A 17,709-nucleotide genomic window follows, 5' to 3' on the forward strand; every position below is an offset into this window, starting at 1 on the left:
CGGCACAGGGGAGGGAGGGCAGCACCACTGACAGCAAGTGGCGCAGGGGGAGTTGTGGGGTCAGAGTTCAAGAGGACAGCCTGAAACGGTGCGGGAGCACCTGACAGGACAGAGCACGAGGGCAGGTGAGATGCCCCGGGAGATGAGCCCTGCTGGTCAGTCAGGGCGGACACGTCACCCCCACAAAGCCTTGCTCTCCTGTGGGGAAGGCAGAGGCCATGGGCTGAGCACTGACTGGCTGGGGCACAGCCAGGGGCCATGGGAAGGGACACAAGAGGCAGGAGTGATTGCAGGGCGGGAACTCGAGTGCTGCTGAGCGCCTACAGGTGCCAGGGTGAGAGGGAAGGGAAGGAAAACGCGGGGTGATTGGGTGCCCCCAGAGGAGCCGGGGGGAGCGGGGTGCAGACAGGTTAGTGCCAGTGCGGTCGGGTGCTGTGGGAGCCTCACCCAATGTACTCGTCCTTGTTGTCCTCGGTCACCAGGATGCTGGCACCGCCCAGCTTCAGGTCATGCGAGGTCACTTTTCCCAAGATCTCCATGTCCACGGAAAAGTACATTTCTAAGCCACATTCTTCAATGTTGTTGTCTCTGGTGGCGAAAATACATACACTCTGACTAACAAGACAAACAAACTGGTTTCCAGAAAAGGCCTTGAGAAAGATAACCCTTCCAACCTTATCCAGATGAGGGAGTTGTAGAACTCAGGGTCAATGGACTCCAAATCCTTGATCGTCAGCTTTTTACTGAGCATGCGCTTGTAGAAGGGCAAGGAGAAGCCAGTGTCGATGAACTTTCCGTGGAAAAGCGCCTGCCGAGAACACAAAGCATTGATCTGAAGGTTTACAAACGGCTTTCTCACTGAGAAGCACCCAGGAACCGGGATCCCGAGGCTGCACCTACTCAGCTGCCTCCCGTCCTACGAGAGTCAGAGGGGGACCAGGGCCCCCGCCCCCACTAACGCACTTTCTAAGCCGGGGCGCCCCGCACGTCCTGCCTTCCCTGCTCGGCGCCCCTGCTCCTGGCTGTGGCCCAGCTGTCTGGGCCCAGAGCCGGGTCTGTACCCGACCCAGGCCCTGTGGGTCGCAGCACCACGCGGGGAGCTTCCCAAGCCTGGCTCTCGGCCCTTCCAGGGACTTGAACTCAGTGACACGGGATCAGCACCTGCCAGGGCTGCTGTGGTCGTGGCTCCCGCGGTTCCTGAGTCATCTTGGTGCACCCTGCCAGTGCAGGGCTCAGAACCTGTGGCAGTCACAGCAGGACCTCTGCCAGAGCCATAAGCCCCAGGACTGCAGCCTTTTCTCACCTTAGTTAGACACCACACCTCCAAACCCCACGCCTGGGAAACCCAGCTCTCAGCCTCCAGCCTGTGGCCGGCGAGGAACAGGCCAGAATGGTGCCGGGCCTGCACCTGGCTCCTGCCCACACCCTGTGGGCCATGCAGAGCACCTGCCTGGAGCTGCCTCGCACGGGGCCGCCGGTGGCTCTGCCGCCTGGGAATCAGCCTCAGAGGGTGCCAGGGTCCCCACAGCTCACGCCCAGCTCTTCACGGCTCCTCTGCGCCCACGAGCCCCTAGGTCTCTCCTCGCTCTCTGCACCATCAGCAGCAGCAGAGGGATGCTGGCACCCTCATTCTCGACCCCACATCAGCTCTGTCACTGCCCGTCTCTCTGACCCTCGCAGCAAACTTCCTTGCCCCTGTCTGCTCTCATAGCCCTGCTCAGACCTGCCACGCAGCCGGGGGACAGTTCTCCTGCTCCCTGTTCCCTGGGCACCAGTCCTACTGGACTTGGCTCCCCGTCCTTGGCGCTTTCCTGGCTCCTTCTCAGCTCGTCTCCCTGACACAGGTCCTCGGGCTTCCCATGGGCCACATCTGCTCCCTGGATGTGCACGCAGCCTCCCCTCCTGCCCCTCCCTGCCATCGGCCTGCCGCTACCCGTTCACCCCTGGAGGTTCCCCGGTGTCTGACACCCAGCAAACCAACCCGCATCTGATGCCCCAGCTCCCAGGCTTGCTCTTGCCAGGACCCTGTCCCCTTAGGAAGCTGACTGCAAGGGGACACATGAGCCTCACTCGATGCCCTCCCTCCCACCCACAGGCCACTCGGCCTCCCTGCCCTGCACTGCCCACTTCGCCTGGTGCCCCACCTCCCCAACCATAGGCTCCCACCACACCCACGCCGCTGGGTGCCAGCCAGGCCACCAGCCAGGCCACGGGGGTCAGAACTGCACTCTGCAGCCCTGCCCTGCGGCTCCCTCTGCCCCGAAGTTCATGCTACAAGTCGTGCTCGGATGAGCAGACACAACCAAGGACAGCACGTGCCATTTGCTGCCTCTGAAGTAGCGTTTCAGCGACGGAGTCCGGCGCAGGCTCACCATGGCGATGAAGCGGCCAATGAAGCAGAAGTAGGAGAGATGGTCTGGGTTGATGGTGGACGCGGGGTTGATCTGCAGGCAGTAGTTGTTCTTGCCCGCGTACTCGAACAAGCAGTACATTGGGTTCAGGACTTCGTGGGAGAGCAAGAAAAACCATTCCCTAGGGGAGACAAGGTGAGTCCCTGCCAGCGTCCACACGCACGAGGGCTCGAAACACACCACACACGCACAGCGCTGCCAGCCCGGCTGGGAACACAGGGCCGTGCCGCCACCGGCACGCTCCTTGTCTGCAGGCCGTCCAGCTCCGCCTCGGCAGAGCCCACGTTCCCTCTGTCCCGCTCGGCAGCCTGGAGTTCTTTTCAGCAGGTGACCTGCCCCTACCAGACTGTAAGCTCCCCGACAGGAAGGCCGCCTCCGTGACCCTCACTCACAGATAACGGAGGGCGGGACATACTGCTGTGGCAGAGACACAGCCTGGCTGCCGTGGGACACTTAGTTTACCGCCAATGCATTAAAAATGGAACTAAAATTAAAAGGCAAAATCTTTAAATGTGATAAACATTCTCTAACTTATTACCTTCTATTTTGCCTCATTTTAAAAGTCTAATAGGTGAAATGCAGCTACATAAAAGATTAATAACTTATATGACAAAGCAAGCTCAATTTCTTCTAAAGCAGCTCCAACCGCAGTGGCTGGTGAGTGGGCACAGGGGGCCACAACCCCCCCCTCCCCACTGTATCCCTCATCGAAGTTTTATCAGTTTAAAGAACAATGATTTCTGGGCATATAATCAGTCCTATGACAGGCAGAGCGGGCACGGGTGTGAGTGCCCAGTATAATTTCCGCAGCCCCTCTGATTCAGCCAATCGATACGTGATGAGGTCAAATCGTGAGTCTAGTGCTTTTAAAAAAGAAGCCAGAAATCTTGATTCTTAAGCATAATCTAGTAATTTTCTTTAATGTTGTCAAGTAATTTTAAAAATTTAAAATAAAAATGGGGCTACCCCGATGCAGGCTAGACCCAGCCTGGCAGCCCGTTTACAAATGTTTTCAGGACAGAGAAGGAGCCCCAGACGAAATCAGCTCAGAAGTGACAGGAGCCCATTCCTGAAGCTAAATCCAGTCCCTCACCAACGGCGCCCAGCGACTTCCCGCTGCACCAGGAGGGGCCAAGCTGAGAAGGGCTCAGCCCCAGAACCGAGCAGCCAGGTCCCGGCTGCTGCGCGTCACTGTCAGCAAACACAGCTCAGAGAACAGGGCCTCCACCAGGAGGGCTGGCACCTGGCAGCTGGCAGCTGGCTGGACAGCAGGGAAGAGGGAGACTAGCGAGAGCGGACATACAGCACACCCCTCCTCCCGCCCAACAACTGAGGACACACAGAGGCTGAAAACCACGAGCAGCAGATGAGCCAGCGGAGCCCGAGAAGGAAAGCACAGCAGAGGCAGCGCTGCGACCGGCGGGGGACAGGTGGGAACGCCAAGCACATGGAAAAGCACAAGAGAAAGCGCCCGAGACCAGAGGAGACGCCACACGCCCAGGACAGGGACAGAAAGCAGGTTCACACATGTCATGAGAAAACGTCCCTTAAGGAAGGAAGACCTGCCTGTGCTCCTGAGCCATCTTTATCTATAAAACCGAGACAGAGACATCACCGAACCCCAAGGACAAGGACTAGCGTTTCCGCAGAGGCCCGTGCCGGCAGCCTCACCTCCACGCCAGAGGACGGGAGGCACGTGCACACGACCTTGGTGCGAGAAGTCCCCTCTGGCCAGGCTGCCGTTTGTGTTCCAGAGCAACAGAAGGCACATTCTGAAAACCGCAGGGATCACCCACCCTGTGAACTCTGAATAAGCCAAAGCAACACACCAGTCCAAACAAGGCATCAGGGAGTAAGAAAAGTATGTACAGAGGGACGGACTACACGCAGTAACGCTGTCAAAATGTAAAACTAAACCAACCGAGTTGCAGTAAAGAAGGCTCAGACACTGCCATGCAGTCGGACCCTGTAAAAACCATCCCCCATTTCATTTCTGAGCCGTGTCTGAGCGTCTCTGACATTGGGAAACACAATAGACGTAGCACAGACACTTATTGGGATAGGTAGTGTCTCTTTTCCGAAAAACCTTAATGAGACAATATGCTAATTCAACCAAAGCTGGTGCCCCCCCGCCAGCCCGCCCCCCCCCCCCCCCCCCCCCCGGCACCCAGGCCCATCTCCTGCTGTGATTGGTGGTCCTGGCCCCGTGGACTTGCGGTCAGAGAGAGAGCTGTTTTTATGAGAGCAAGTTTAATTCTTTGGAAAGACTTAATGGAAGTATTTGCTAATAACTAAATCTCTGTCAAATTAGGTGCACAAAGCAATCAAGGGAAAAACACTGACAGGATGGCCCAGTCACAGCTTCCCAAGTGTCTACTGTTCACAGTATGTTGAGTGAATGTGGACAGCTGAATTCTCAGCAGGACTCAGACTGGATTAGCAACACAAACCAACCGACTGCTACAATAGTGAACACTATGGAACAGCCTTGCACGCTGACCCGTGAGTCATGGCACATGTGCAGGAGGGAGCGTGGGCAGGGCGGTGCCACAGGAGAGGATCGGCTCCACAGGGACGAGGAGAGATGTCCACTAGGTAAGCACAGCAGACACAGGCACACATGCAGACACAACCTACACGTGTGCGGAGAAACCAAGAGGCAACGGGAACAACAGTAGTGGCTACCGCTAGACCTGTGCACACATTTTCATTTTGATTTCTAAAAATACTGGATTGCTATTAAAAACACATCTTTTCAAGAACACACCCCTTGCATAAGTGCAGACACACTAACTAAAAGCAGACGCCTTAGCTTACCTTGCTAAACCGCCATAATCAAGTCCTTCCTCTCCTCTAAATATTACGTAGAGTCGCCTCCTCAGGTCATAGGGTTTTAATGCCATAATCTAAAAAGAAGCAGGGACATTTAAACACAAATATGTAGCACAAGTTTCTTCTATAAACAATTCAATGTAAATTTCACCTGTATTTTCAAAATCACACCCTTCCTTATGTCACCCAGCAATGCCCTGCGCTCTGCAGACCGAGCGCCGGCTCAGAGTGCAGCTCAGCTCTCCCCTCAGGGTCCCCTCCCCCACGCGCTGAGCGTGCTCTACCGGGGTCAGCGCCAGGAGAGGAACAGCCTAACCCAGAGCTCCTGGAGGCTGGAGACCATTCCTCCCTCACATCCCGCCAGTCCCACCCCTGCCTGTAGGAGGGGCAGAGCCACGGAGGGAGAAGTGAGCCCAGCTCAGTCCTGCACCCACTCCATTCCCAGGAGGAGGGCTCGGCAGGAGCAGGAGGGCTTAGAAGACGTGCATTCACCACGGTGAGTCTCAATCACCACTGCCAACTGCCTGCGTAACAATCTCTGGCTTACTATACAGTCCCCAGGGAACAGGCTTGCCTTCTGGGGAGCAGTGAGTTCCGTCCCACGTCAGAATCTGAGCCGTGGCTGCACGCGTGGTCAGGCCCAGCACAGGCGGGCACCGAGCCACGGCTGCACATCACACAGGCCATGACTGCCTCAGGCCAGCCCAGAGCAAGGCAGCCTGAGCGTGGAGGCACGCTCCCCGAAGTAAAGCTCAGACAGAGCTTGGACGGGGCCCTCTGCCACTCGTTTACCACCTGTGGCAGCTGCGGGGAGAGCCCTGCCCCACGCACAGCGGTCAGAGAGCCGGGACGAGGGCACCTGCCGCACAGGCCCCTCGCTTACCCGCCCACCACGTGCTTCTGCACACCAGCTATGCGCCGGCCGCTCCAGGCACCGGCACGCCACAGTGGCCGAGCAGCTGTGCTCCCACCCAGTGGCAGTCCCATCCACTGGGCAGAAGCCAGCGCCTCAGGGCTGGGGGGCCCCCGGGAGCATGGCATTTACACCGGACTGGCCGTAGCGTTAGGAAAGGCGTAGCTTTACCTAGTCAATTTTAACTTGGTAGGATTACCAAGACTTTTGTTGAGTTAGGAGGTCTTAGCTAAGTGTCAAAATGTCCCTTGTCCTAGAAGCCGTTGAGGCTTCCCTCCGCCATCTCGCCCGCGGCCGAATGAATGGTTGTCAGCCCGCACCTTGCCCGTCAGGTGGAGGGTGCGTGGGGCGAGTGAAATGCCAGCGCCCGGCTCAGGGCAATGGTCACTGCCAGCTGCCTTCTGCGTGGCGATGATGTCTACAGCCCGCCGTCCCTCACAAGGGTCAGGCCTGCTGGGGCTTCTGATGGAGCCTTACCTGCTGGAAGGAATCTTCGAACAGCGTCTGCCGGGACACGTTGATCTTTACGTGACTGGGGAGTGCGTTGGACTAAAAACAAAAACAACACTGTGGCATCACGTAAGCTTGGAAGAAGCTCTGTGTGCAGATGGGACTACATGCTAGGACGGGAGACCCAGTCAGCACCTCGTACCTGGCACAGGTATCGGAAGTGAGCAAGCTTCCACCGAAAGCTGCGCTCGTACGCGATCTGCGGGCCACCTTTAGCTCTAGAGAGAGAACAGCAGGGGTCAGCTCTCGGGCCAGGGTGGGCTCAGCGCGAGGCGAGGAGGGACAGGACATCACCGGCCGGGAGAGCATGGGGGAGCTTGCTGGGCCGGCAGGGGCTCGAGCAGCGAGGACCCCGACCCTGCACACGGACCGAGGCTGCACTAGAGACGCGGTTAGTGACACACCCACGTCCACTGCAGACTGTTTCAAAGGAAACCTCTGGTAACCTTAACCCTGAGGGATAGAGGACCTGGACAGAGGAACATGGAGGCAATTCTGCATCTGAACCCAGAGCTGAGATGAAAACAGACATAAGCACAGCCAGATGGGAGCCCCGGACGGGTGGCTCAGGGGCCAGTGAGGGAGGGCTGAGTGGGCAGCAGGCAGGGGCCGCGCCTGGCTCTCCAGTTGCTGAGTGAGCCTGAGACCAGCACAGAGAGCTTTCCCCGCCTGCGGGAGGGGACACCTGGGACAGAGGTTTTCTCACGCAGCCGGGTCCAAGGGCGTTCACTCAGCCCGCAGGATGAGAAGCAGGCACGCCGGCCACTCCTGGGCAGGGAGAGCGCCATGTGCTGAGCACACAGACGGGGCTGCTCTTGAGCTGACAGGTGACCAGGAGACTACGTGCCTCCAGAGGGGGCAGGGCTCCCTGCTGGGTGTGGGAAGGGCAGGAGGGAGCGGAGCATCTCCTGCTGAGAAACCTCTGACCGGAGACACGAGGCACAGCCGCGGGGACAGGGGAACGGGCGCCCGAGCAGAGGGCTTGGTCGCAGGGACAGCTGCATGCAGTGGCCTGAGGCGGGGTCTGCGAGCAGCAAGGGCAGGAGCTGCAGGCGCAATGGGCTGAGGGCCGGGGAAAGACAGAGGACTCAGGACCCCGAGGTGCCAGCCTACACACCCCGACATGGCGCCGCCGGCAGCACCCCCGGAGGAGCAGGCGCTGCAGGAATGTCAGGAAGGGGAGATAGCAGAAATAACAGGCAGCCGCTGAGCAGAGGCAGCAAACGCGGAGAGGAAGGTGTGTGAGGCACAGGCGCTTTTGAAAAGCAGGGCATTGGAGAGGCAGCAGGAGGAGGAGTGCTGGCAGTGGAGGTCGGAGCGCGGGGCCTTGGCCGTTAGGAGGCCGGGGAAAGGAGGCCAGAGCCAGCGGAGGAGTGGAGGCCAGGTGGCACAGGCACCCAGGGCGTCCAGTCCCACCTGCTCCTGCCCGACACGTGCTGGGTCAAGTGCTCTGGGAGCCCTGAGACAGGACACAGCCTGCCCGTCAGCAAGCACAGGAGCAGGGCGTTCCAGAGCTGGTCTAGGCCAAAATGAGAAACAACAATACAAAGACAACTTCCGGTATTCTCCTTGAAAGAGGAGCAATAAAAACAGATGTTTACTGAATGGAGTTGTAAGGTGAAGAGTGGGTCTTGTTTTGTTTTTAATCCAGGAGAAGACCGAGCTGACGAGAACTACATGGGGGAGACGGAAAGCTGGTGCTGTGGCACCGGAGGAGGGCACTGCGGGGCACCTGAGCGGGAGGAGGGGCCTGACCCCCAGCAAAGGAGCAAGGACAGGTCACTGGCAGGGTCGGGGGGCGGGGGGGGGGGGGGAGGGGGGAGGCAATTCCTGTGATGGTAGGAATTTGCTAAAGGCCTTTCATGGCAGCTTCTGTTCTGAGCCCTCGCCCTCAGGAGGAGGAAGGAGCGCCTGGCGCATGCCTGTCAGATGCCTCATCTGCAGGGCTCAGTCCTGCTGAGCATCTCCCCTGAGGTCAAAGCCCTGACGAGCAAGGACACGGGACAGGCTGCCTGGTTCTGAAACCAGCCGGCCTGTGACTGCACGAGCCAGGGCTCCTGGGCCCCGTCTGCACCGGAAGAGGGAGGCCGGCAGCAAGCCGAGCTGCTGTCTGCCCGTGCGGAGCGGCCTGTGGCTGCTGCGCGGGAGGAACGCCGCACGAGCACAGCTATACTGGGGCGCTCCTCTGTAGGTTTTCTTGATCCAAAGGTAAAATTTGAGGCTAAGCTAGCGGCTAACCTACGTCCTGAGGAAACAGCATTCAGAGCCTGAGGCTGTCACTCACACAGACGACTTCCCGTTGCGGGGATCTTTGAATGTCGTGGTTCGGGTGTTATGGTCCACGAAGTACCGCACGCCTTCCCGCGTGTACCTGATCTCCCAGCCCTCCGGCAGGGGCTCCTCATTCTGTAAGCTGAAAGACAGGGACCATCAGGCGACCCCTCCAGGCACTGAGGACATGGGTCAAGGGTCCCCTGATTCTAGCTACACAGGGTGCAGACGACGGAGGCCAGGCTGGGATACGACGTACCCTTGAGTTCTCGGGTCTTCCCATTGCGTGGTTTTTGTGTTATGATTCACGAAGTAAACTCTGTCTGTTGAATCTACTCTTTTTTCTAAAAACAGAGTGAACACAGCATTTAATAACCATTTCTATACACACCTTGCAGATATTTTTACCGACAGCACGTTAGCTTACCCCAGCCTGGCGGCAAAGGCCCATACGGGTCGCTTTCTGCAGCTAGCACTGAAGCCTGACGGGAGAGAAATAAGACAGCAGGTCTTAACACAGAAGCAGAGATGACCAGGCACGGGCAGAACCAGTTTCTAACCCTTTTCTGAAGCCACCATGACGGCGTGTGAATGCAGTCAGGCAGGATTCTGTGCACTGAAAGGCCTTGGCTTAGGGGTCGCTTGGCTAGTACTTTCCTCCAGGTCTCAGCACTGTTACCGCCCCCCCCCCCCCCCCGCCCCCGCCCCGCATGGCCAGAGGCACCAGAGCTGTGATGTTAGGCGGGGCGGCAGGATTTGTTAAAAAACAGAACGATTACCAGTTATCTTTAAAACAAGGTCCAGTAGACCCCAGTATCATCATTATGCAAATAAACCATCTGAATATTCGATCTCCCATACACTCGTACATATATGATGCACTTATGCTTACCTTCATTATAGCCCAGAAATGTATTCTAGAGCAAACGTAAGTAAACATTCCACCCTCAGTTTGGAAAGAAGGACAAACATGAAACCGTGACGGGAGACGCTGTTCCCAGTGACGGCATGCGCACGTCCCAAGCAGGCACCACCACATGTACTCAGCGCCCCCCTCTCAGCAAGCCGCTGCTCTGTGGGGCCCGCGCTGAGTGAATACGAACTCTTTATCCCGATCCCAACCCCGAGCAGCAGGGCTGGTGGGATGGCCCTTGGACAAGGAGCGGTGGGCAGAGGCCTGTCAAGGGCCTCCCTTTCCAAGTAAAAGAGCGAGCGCTTGCTAGAAAGAGCCATCTCCCTTCCACATCACGTCCCTCTCAGTCCTTCTGTCCTCCTTCCTCGACTGGGGAGTGAGGCTCAGGGCAGCAGTGGCACAGGATGAAGGTGAGGAGCAGGACTCCGTCGGGAGGGGGGGGGTGGGGGGGAAGCTAGGGGTGAGAGCAGGGACTCCATGGGGAGGAGAAGCCAGGGGTGAGGAGCAGGGACTCCATGGGGAGGAGAAGCCAGGGGTGAGAGCAAGGACTCCATGGGGAGGAGAAGCCAGGGGTGAGGAGCAGGGACTCCATGGGGCGGGGGGGGGGGGGGAGCCAGGGGTGAGGAGCAGGGACTCCATGGGGGGGGGAGCCAGGGGTGAGAGCAGGGACTCCATGGGGGGGGAGCCAGGGGTGAGAGCAGGGACTCCATGGGGAGGGGGAGCCAGGGATGAAGAGCAGGATTTGATGGGGGCGGGGGAGCCAGGGGTGAGGAGCAGGACTTGATGGGGAGAAGCCAGGGGTGAGGAACAGGACTTGATATGGGGGGAGCCAGGGGTGAGGAGCAGCGATTCCATGGGGAGGAGCAGGGACTCCATGGGGAGAAGCCAGGGGTGAGGAGCAGGACTTGATGGGGGGGGGTGGAGCCAGGGTGAGGAACAGGGACTCCATGGGGAGGAGAAGCCAGGGGTGAGGAGCAGGGACTCCATGGGGGGGGCGGGGAGCCAGGGGTGAGAGCAGGGACTCCATGGGGTGGAGAAGCCAGGGGTGAGGAGCAGGGACTCCATAAGTAATAAATAAATCACCAAATTCTCAGGTGCATTAGGGTTTGGGGACAAAAGTGTCCCCAACCCCAGGAAAATCTATCCTAGGGGCCAAAGAGAGCCACGGCTACTGCAGAACCGGGCAAGGGGCCAGAGGACTTGCATGGGCGAGGCTGGCCTTCAGTGAAACCAGGGGCTCCGGGCTTTTACTTAAAGGCAAACGATCATAGGAAAGGCCGAAGGCTGGGAATGTGTAAAGACAGTATTTTAAAAAGAAACTGCATTAATAAGGACAAACGCTGAGCCTGTAAGTTATGTTAGTAAGCTAGAATTTTTTTTTTAAATGGCTCAAAGTGGTTATATGTAGCAGAAACACTAGGTCAAAGGTCGAATCCTAAGTGCCCTCTAACTGGGCAAAACAGAACATGGTGGGAGGGAAGGTGGTAGAATGGAAGGAGGGTGGGCGGCGGCCGGGGCTGCTCACCGAGTAGAGGTAGCGCTGGTTGAACTGCTGCAGGGCGCCTTGCAGCTGGCTGCGCTGAGACTGCCACTGCTCAAAGTCCCGCACGGACTCCAGGGTCGGCCGCTGCCACGTGGTGGTCCTGGTGTTGTGGTCCACGTAGTAGACCCGGCCCCGATCGTCCACTCTTCTCTCCCAGCTACCGCCAGGACAGCAACAATAAAAGCAGACAGAGCCTCTCAGCAGAAGGCATTGGGAAGCAGTCATTTTACTTCAAGCAAATGATTGGAAGGTCAAGTCCAAGCCATGATAAAATAACTTTAGCACTGTGAGTTATATTCCTCAGAAAAACTATTCACACGGAACTTGCTGTTTATTTTGGATAAATACCTCCGTGATTTCTAAGCACGGCCTCAAGAAGGGGCCATGGATGGGACTGTCCCGGGATCCAGGCCCTTTTCTGGGAAGCGCTCCCTCCCGAGTGCTGACTGCGCACCCGCAACCGCCCACAGCCACTGCCACATCAGGGCGTGGACGCCAGGCTTCTGAGGGCGCTCTGCCCGCCAACCTGCGCTGCAGGCAGTCACGCCACCCAACTGCCAAGTTCTCAGGTGCAGCTCAGCACGAACCCGTCCCGATTCCAGCCTCAGTGCCTGACACCCCGATACTCCTTCCGGGGACCCACATGGAGCCACGTGCACTCCCTCCTGGCCCCTCAGAAGAGAATGCCCTTCCCCATCTGCACACCTGGACACACCCGTCCCCAGGTCACCTGCAACCTGCTGTGGGCATTAATTACAGGACGACCTCTAATCCTCGCAGCAACCAGTCTCACACAAAGAGCATGCCTGGCCGTGAGCTTTCGGGACCTGGGATGCGCTTTGTACTGGTGGCCAGAGCTCCCAGTGGGAAGGGCGAGGAGAAATGCAGGTTGCAGGCCGAGTGTGGACACTGAATAGTACCCGAGCTGGCTAGTGGGCAGCGTGCTCACGAGATGAAGACACAAAATCAAGGACGGGGGCGTGAGTGTGAATGGCCTTTGGGGACGGTGCGACCGAAACAACTATGATGCCCACCCCACGTGATGCAGGCCACTGTGACCACCTCTGGGCCATCACTGGGAGCCACGCCTCGACCTGCCAGTAAACCCCCTGAGTAACGGAGTTCAGATCACTATCTATGAGAACATTCCTTAAACAGTTAGACAGGGACTGACATTGGACCCTCAGTAACTCAAGACAGTGTTTGACAATCTCGTAGGAAGCCCTTCAAGCCAACGCAAGGAAACCATTTGCAGAATGAGAGTCAAGTTCTGTCGCAGGAAGAAAACGTGAAGGCAGGTGCGTGAGAGGCACCTGGAGATGGTAAGCTGCACCTTACCCTGGGGGTAAAGGCTGTGGCCTCTCCCACGTGGTCGTTCGAGTGTTATGATCCACGTAATAGGTTCTCCCATGAGGGTCTTTCCTCTGTTCCCACCTTTAAAAAACACAAAAGTACAAGTAAAAGACAACAAATGAGACAATCTGAAACATGACTCCCCGTTATAACCAAGGAATTACAGGTTTCCCTTTAAAAGTCTAAATATATATCATACTGTTATTTCTTTTCTCAGTTACTAGTGCCTTTCTTAAGTTTTTCCTTTCTCATAAACCTGTAAGTATAGTCAGCAGAAGACAGAATATGTAATGTTTTTTATTTTTAAGTATATATTTTTAATTGATTTCAGAGAGGAAGGGAGAGGGAGAGAGAGAGAGAAACATTAATGATGAGAGAGAATAATTGGCTGCCTCCTGCACAGTCCCTACTGGGGATCGAGCCCGCAACCCAGGCATGTGCCCTTGACCAGAATCGAACCTGGGACCCTTCAGTCCGCAGGCCGATGCTTTATCCACTGAGCCAAACCAGCTAGGGCAGAATATGTATGTTTTTAAAAAGACACTGATTGACAGAGTTCCAAATCATCAGAGGAGACATTTAATCAAGGGCAGAGGAACTTTCAGTCTAATAGCAAGCCCCAGGCACAAATGTCAGGGAAGTGACAGTCAGTTTTGCCTGCAATTCCAAAACCACGCATCTGAAAGCTGCCAGCAGGTGCCGCCTGCAGAAGCCAGGACCCCTGCTCCCTGCAGGCCTCCCTCCCTGGGCACCAGGGTCGCCTCTGTGCACAGCTGTCCCGCTCTGGCCTGCAGACACCTCATTGTGTCTTCCCTGTTCCACTTGAGACTCTACTCTCCATTGCACGCTCTCCTCTGTGCTCCCTGCTTCTTTCTCTCATCTTTCCGTAATGGTATATAAGACACATTTTAAACATACAAAATAAAGACCTGGCATTCCTGAGTTTAACATGCTTGTTTTCAATCTGAAAGAACAGAAAGTAGTTTTCTTTGTCCAAAACACAAGGATCCAGTTAAATTTGGTTTCTTTTTGATTAGGGAGGCCTTGCTGATTTCCCCATGCAAGGCCCACACTTACTGAAGCTGCTCCCTGACGAGTGCACAGACACACACACGTGCACACACACACACATTCTAACACTCGCCCTCCTCCCAGCCGCTGCACACACAGGCGGGCAGGGCCCTTCCTTACATGACTCTGGAGACCCTCCTGGCAGCTGAGCCAGGAGCAGGCCTGCCTCCCGCCCCTCCTCGTCCTCAGTAACTGTGGGGACTCGTCCACCTGATTTTGGAGAACATGGTCCTGGGGTTGCCAAGGAAGGACATGGCAGAAACTTGGGTGAGCCCAGGGGTGCCTCCGTGGGGCGCTGGACAGAACTCGGGGTCGCCTCCATGGGGCGCTGGACAGAACTCAGGGGCTGCCTCAGCGGGCGCTGGACACACCTCAGGGGTCGCCTCCGCGGGGCGCTGGACACACCTCAGGGGCCGCCTCCGCGGGCGCTGGACACACCTCAGGGGTCGCCTCCGTGGGGCGCTGGACACACCTCAGGGGCCGCCTCCGCGGGCGCTGGACACACCTCAGGGGTCGCCTCCGCGGGGCACTGGACAGAACTCAGGGGCCGCCTCCGCGGGGCACTGGACACACCTCAGGGGCCGCCTCAGCGGGGCACTGGACACACCTCAGGGGCCGCCTCAGCGGGGCACTGGACAGAACTCAGGGGCCGCCTCAGCGGGGCACTGGACAGAACTCAGGGGCCGCCTCAGCGGGGCACTGGACAGAACTCAGGGGCCGCCTCCGCGGGGCGCTGGACACACCTCAGGGGCCGCCTCAGCGGGGCACTGGACAGAACTCAGGGGCCGCCTCAGTGGGCCGCTGGACACACCTCAGGGGCCGCCTCAGTGGGCCGCTGGACACACCTCAGGGGCCGCCTCCGCGGGGCACTGGACAGAACTCAGGGGTCGCCTCCGCGGGGCGCTGGACAAAACTCGAGGTGCAGCCCAGGCCCCGCAGCAGTGGGGGCACCAGCCGCCGCCTCTAGCTTTGTGTGTGGCCTCTGAGCGGCCAATGCCACTCGGAGCTGCTGACACCTGCTTGCCCCTTTCTAATCTAACCCCTGGAAACTCTTGGGGTTTTTTCTTCAGCCCCAAATGCACTCAAATTTTCACAAAAGCAAAGGCAGGACCTGTTCGTGTTAGTGTCTCAGAGCCAGTAGCCCTGTGAGCAGCTGTAGGACACGGGAGGGAGACACAGGTAGAGGCAGACTCTTCCCTGCACAGTTGTGACTGCGGGAAAAGTAGGGATCAAAAACCACGGAGCAGCCGCGAGAACCAGGTCTGGAGCTGACCACCGTCGTGCTGGAGGACCCCCCAACTCAGGATTCAGAGGAAAGGCTGCTTGTTCTTGAGCTGGGGTGCAGGGGCGAACCTCAGCGGGTGTGGAGACGAGGCCACGCTCGGTAGTCACGGTCAAGCTCAGGAAAAGGGAACTCCACACAGAGGGGTCAGGAGGGCCTGCCAGGCAATGCAGCTGCCCCTCTGCCCTCTGTCCGCGCTTCAGGGAGGGGACTGTGTGCTCTGACCCACCAGGCACTGGCTTTGCACCAATGAACAGCCTGAATCACACCTGCAGAGCCCTCACTGGGAAGTCTGACACTCGGTCAGCATCAGAGGCCATCACATGGGGGAAGGGGAGGGGAGGGGAGAGGAGGGGACGTACCCCGAAGGCAGGCTTTCTGGACTGGCGTTCCTCCCAGGCTCCACACTCCCACCTGGCTGCCGCAACTTGGCTGCTTCCAAGGCCGAGCTGCTTCCAGAGGCAGAGGCTGCAGCGTCCAGGTCGCCCCCGAGTGCCGCGCCATCAGGGGGGACGCAGCCATTGCGCTCTGAGGGCGCCGGCGCTTCTGGGCCCGGGGCCTGCTCACCAGTGGATCCAGGGCAAGTTGAGGCCCAGGCACCATCCTCAGGGACCCCCGCCTGCCCGGGGGCAGGAGCGTCCTCTTGCGGTGCCCTTGCCGGTGAGGATGACTCTCCATTAGCTGCAAAGGCAACGAACAGGCCATGTGACTCGGATGACAAGGCAGAGCCCAGGGCACACAGTGGGGCCTCAGGGACGGACGAAAATAAAACAGGACAGACTCCATCTTCTGTTGCTCACATTTTAGAGATAAACATGTGAACAATAAAAATTTTAGAAAAAAAGTACTTATATACAAAAAACCTTAAGGAAAGAGAAACCAACGTTAGGATAATAAATATTTTTCCTCCAAATGATCAATTCTGAAAGTCTGCCTGGGCATCAACTTTAGGGTGACCCTCTGCTGCAGGTGCCGGGGAGGGCGCACAGGGCTCGGGCCGCCCCCACCAGTTCCGGAGACCCAGCCCAGCACTGGGTCCATTTCAACCACAGGCACTGGAAAAGGGAGTCTAAGAAAAACTGCAGAGAACAGACTGCTGAACAAAACGATGAGAAGATCACACACCACAGCTCTGACACAGGAGGGCCAAACAAGACCGGGTGCCAGGCCGGCCTGCAGACAGGAGGAGTGGGGCGAGCGGGCTCCCCAGCGGTCAGACCTAAGTGCACATCACAGGTCAGTGCGTCCTGCGCCAGGTGTGGGAGGGAATGGCTTTGGGGAAGACACAGGCAGCATAGGACAAGGAAGAACCCTCACAGGCAGTGTTTCGACAATGTCCGAGAGGATGGAGACAGGACATGCCCAGACACCCCTGCTCCCCCCGCCCTCCACGCCCGTGCTCTCAGGAGCCTCCTCCTCAATGTGTGCTCCTCAGCAGTGAGCTCTCATTCACACGAGAAAAGGCGGCAGCATCTTTCCAGCAGAACAAGATGAAATGGGAACCAGAACAAGAACCGCCCAGGCCTGGGAGCCGTGGAGCAGACAGCCGCCCTGCAGGAGCCACAGTAACGAGTTTGCTCAGCATGCCACCGCCCCTGGCCGCCCAGCCGCCACTCCTGCTTAGGTTACAGCAACAGCTCCTGCCTTATCCCACCACGGCCTGCTCTCCAGACGCAGACTAACCCACCTCCACTCCCTCCAGCCAGGATCCCTTCCACACTGTCCCACGGCCACACCTGACGGCACAGTGGTCTTTCTGCCCTCCCACCCAGGGCTGTGCCTGCACTGTGGGTCCCCAAGTCTCAGAGGACCCTGCTTCCCCTCAAGGAGAGGCCTGCTCAGTGGCGCCGTCAGGACGGCGTCTGGAGCATCTAATCCAGTGCTGTCCCTGCTGCCCCACCGGCTCCGTTATATGTGGGTTTCTCGGTTGTGAATATTCTATTTCTTAGTGTTTATTTATTTTTCATTAAAGTGCAAAAAATTGGTCAGATTTTCTCACTTATGTATTCCCAACAGCTACAAAGTGCCTGGCACATGAAAACAAAAAATACTTGTTGAACCAATAAATTAAAGACAAATCAAAAAAGAACTAACCATACCTCTTTCAAAACTATGCAGATAACAAAGCATTAGTAGAAATATAATTAATATTTAAAATGTAATTAGGAATAATAATTTTGAAATACTAATATAATTCATATATGAAGGATTTAATAATACAATCAATACCCCTGACCTAAATTACAGAGGTAGAGAGGCAGTTTGAGTTTCTACTATACATATATTCCATCCAAACACACTAAGGATTTTTGGAAAATCTGACATTTGTAAAGGCCAAAACAAAGTCCCCAATTCTACCATCAGGAGGCGACATTCTGACCATGATTCAATAAGAATAGAACGAAAAGAACAAAAGGCACCGCTGTGTTTCCTGGAAGCCTGGCATTGGACTTCTGGTCATGCCCTGGTGGCCAGCGCTGCGCTAGTCCTGCGAGAAGCTCCATGGAGAGGTGGGGGAGGAGTGGGAGACCTTCCTGTGCATCACTGCGACTTCCTGTGAATCGATAATTATTGCAAAACAAAACAAAATGCTAAAAACAGAAGTCCAAT

The 17,709-nt window shown here is 57.1% G+C and overlaps 1 protein-coding gene across 9 annotated transcripts in view; it reads right to left on the reverse strand.

Annotated features, from left to right (window-relative positions):
* WWP1 (WW domain containing E3 ubiquitin protein ligase 1) overlaps positions 1 to 17,709 on the reverse strand; it is a 79,079-nt gene that overhangs the window by 8,149 nt on the left and 53,221 nt on the right. For all 9 annotated transcript variants that reach the window (XM_070392814.1, XM_070392818.1, XM_070392816.1 and 6 more), the window contains 12 exons: positions 15,462 to 15,780; positions 12,732 to 12,827; positions 11,376 to 11,550; positions 9,365 to 9,419; positions 9,197 to 9,281; positions 8,951 to 9,079; positions 6,809 to 6,884; positions 6,634 to 6,705; positions 5,229 to 5,317; positions 2,373 to 2,532; positions 675 to 808; positions 448 to 588 (listed from right to left, as the gene is read on the reverse strand). In XM_070392814.1, coding sequence (XP_070248915.1) covers positions 448 to 588; positions 675 to 808; positions 2,373 to 2,532; positions 5,229 to 5,317; positions 6,634 to 6,705; positions 6,809 to 6,884; positions 8,951 to 9,079; positions 9,197 to 9,281; positions 9,365 to 9,419; positions 11,376 to 11,550; positions 12,732 to 12,827; positions 15,462 to 15,780 — 1,531 coding nt within the window. The remainder of the gene's footprint in view (positions 1 to 447; positions 589 to 674; positions 809 to 2,372; positions 2,533 to 5,228; positions 5,318 to 6,633; positions 6,706 to 6,808; positions 6,885 to 8,950; positions 9,080 to 9,196; positions 9,282 to 9,364; positions 9,420 to 11,375; positions 11,551 to 12,731; positions 12,828 to 15,461; positions 15,781 to 17,709) is intronic.

This window comes from Myotis yumanensis, unplaced genomic scaffold, assembly GCF_028538775.1.
Source record: "Myotis yumanensis isolate MYYU_CA2020_CCGP unplaced genomic scaffold, mMyoYum1.0.hap1 SCAF_15, whole genome shotgun sequence".
NCBI classification, from domain to species: Eukaryota; Metazoa; Chordata; class Mammalia; order Chiroptera; family Vespertilionidae; genus Myotis; species Myotis yumanensis.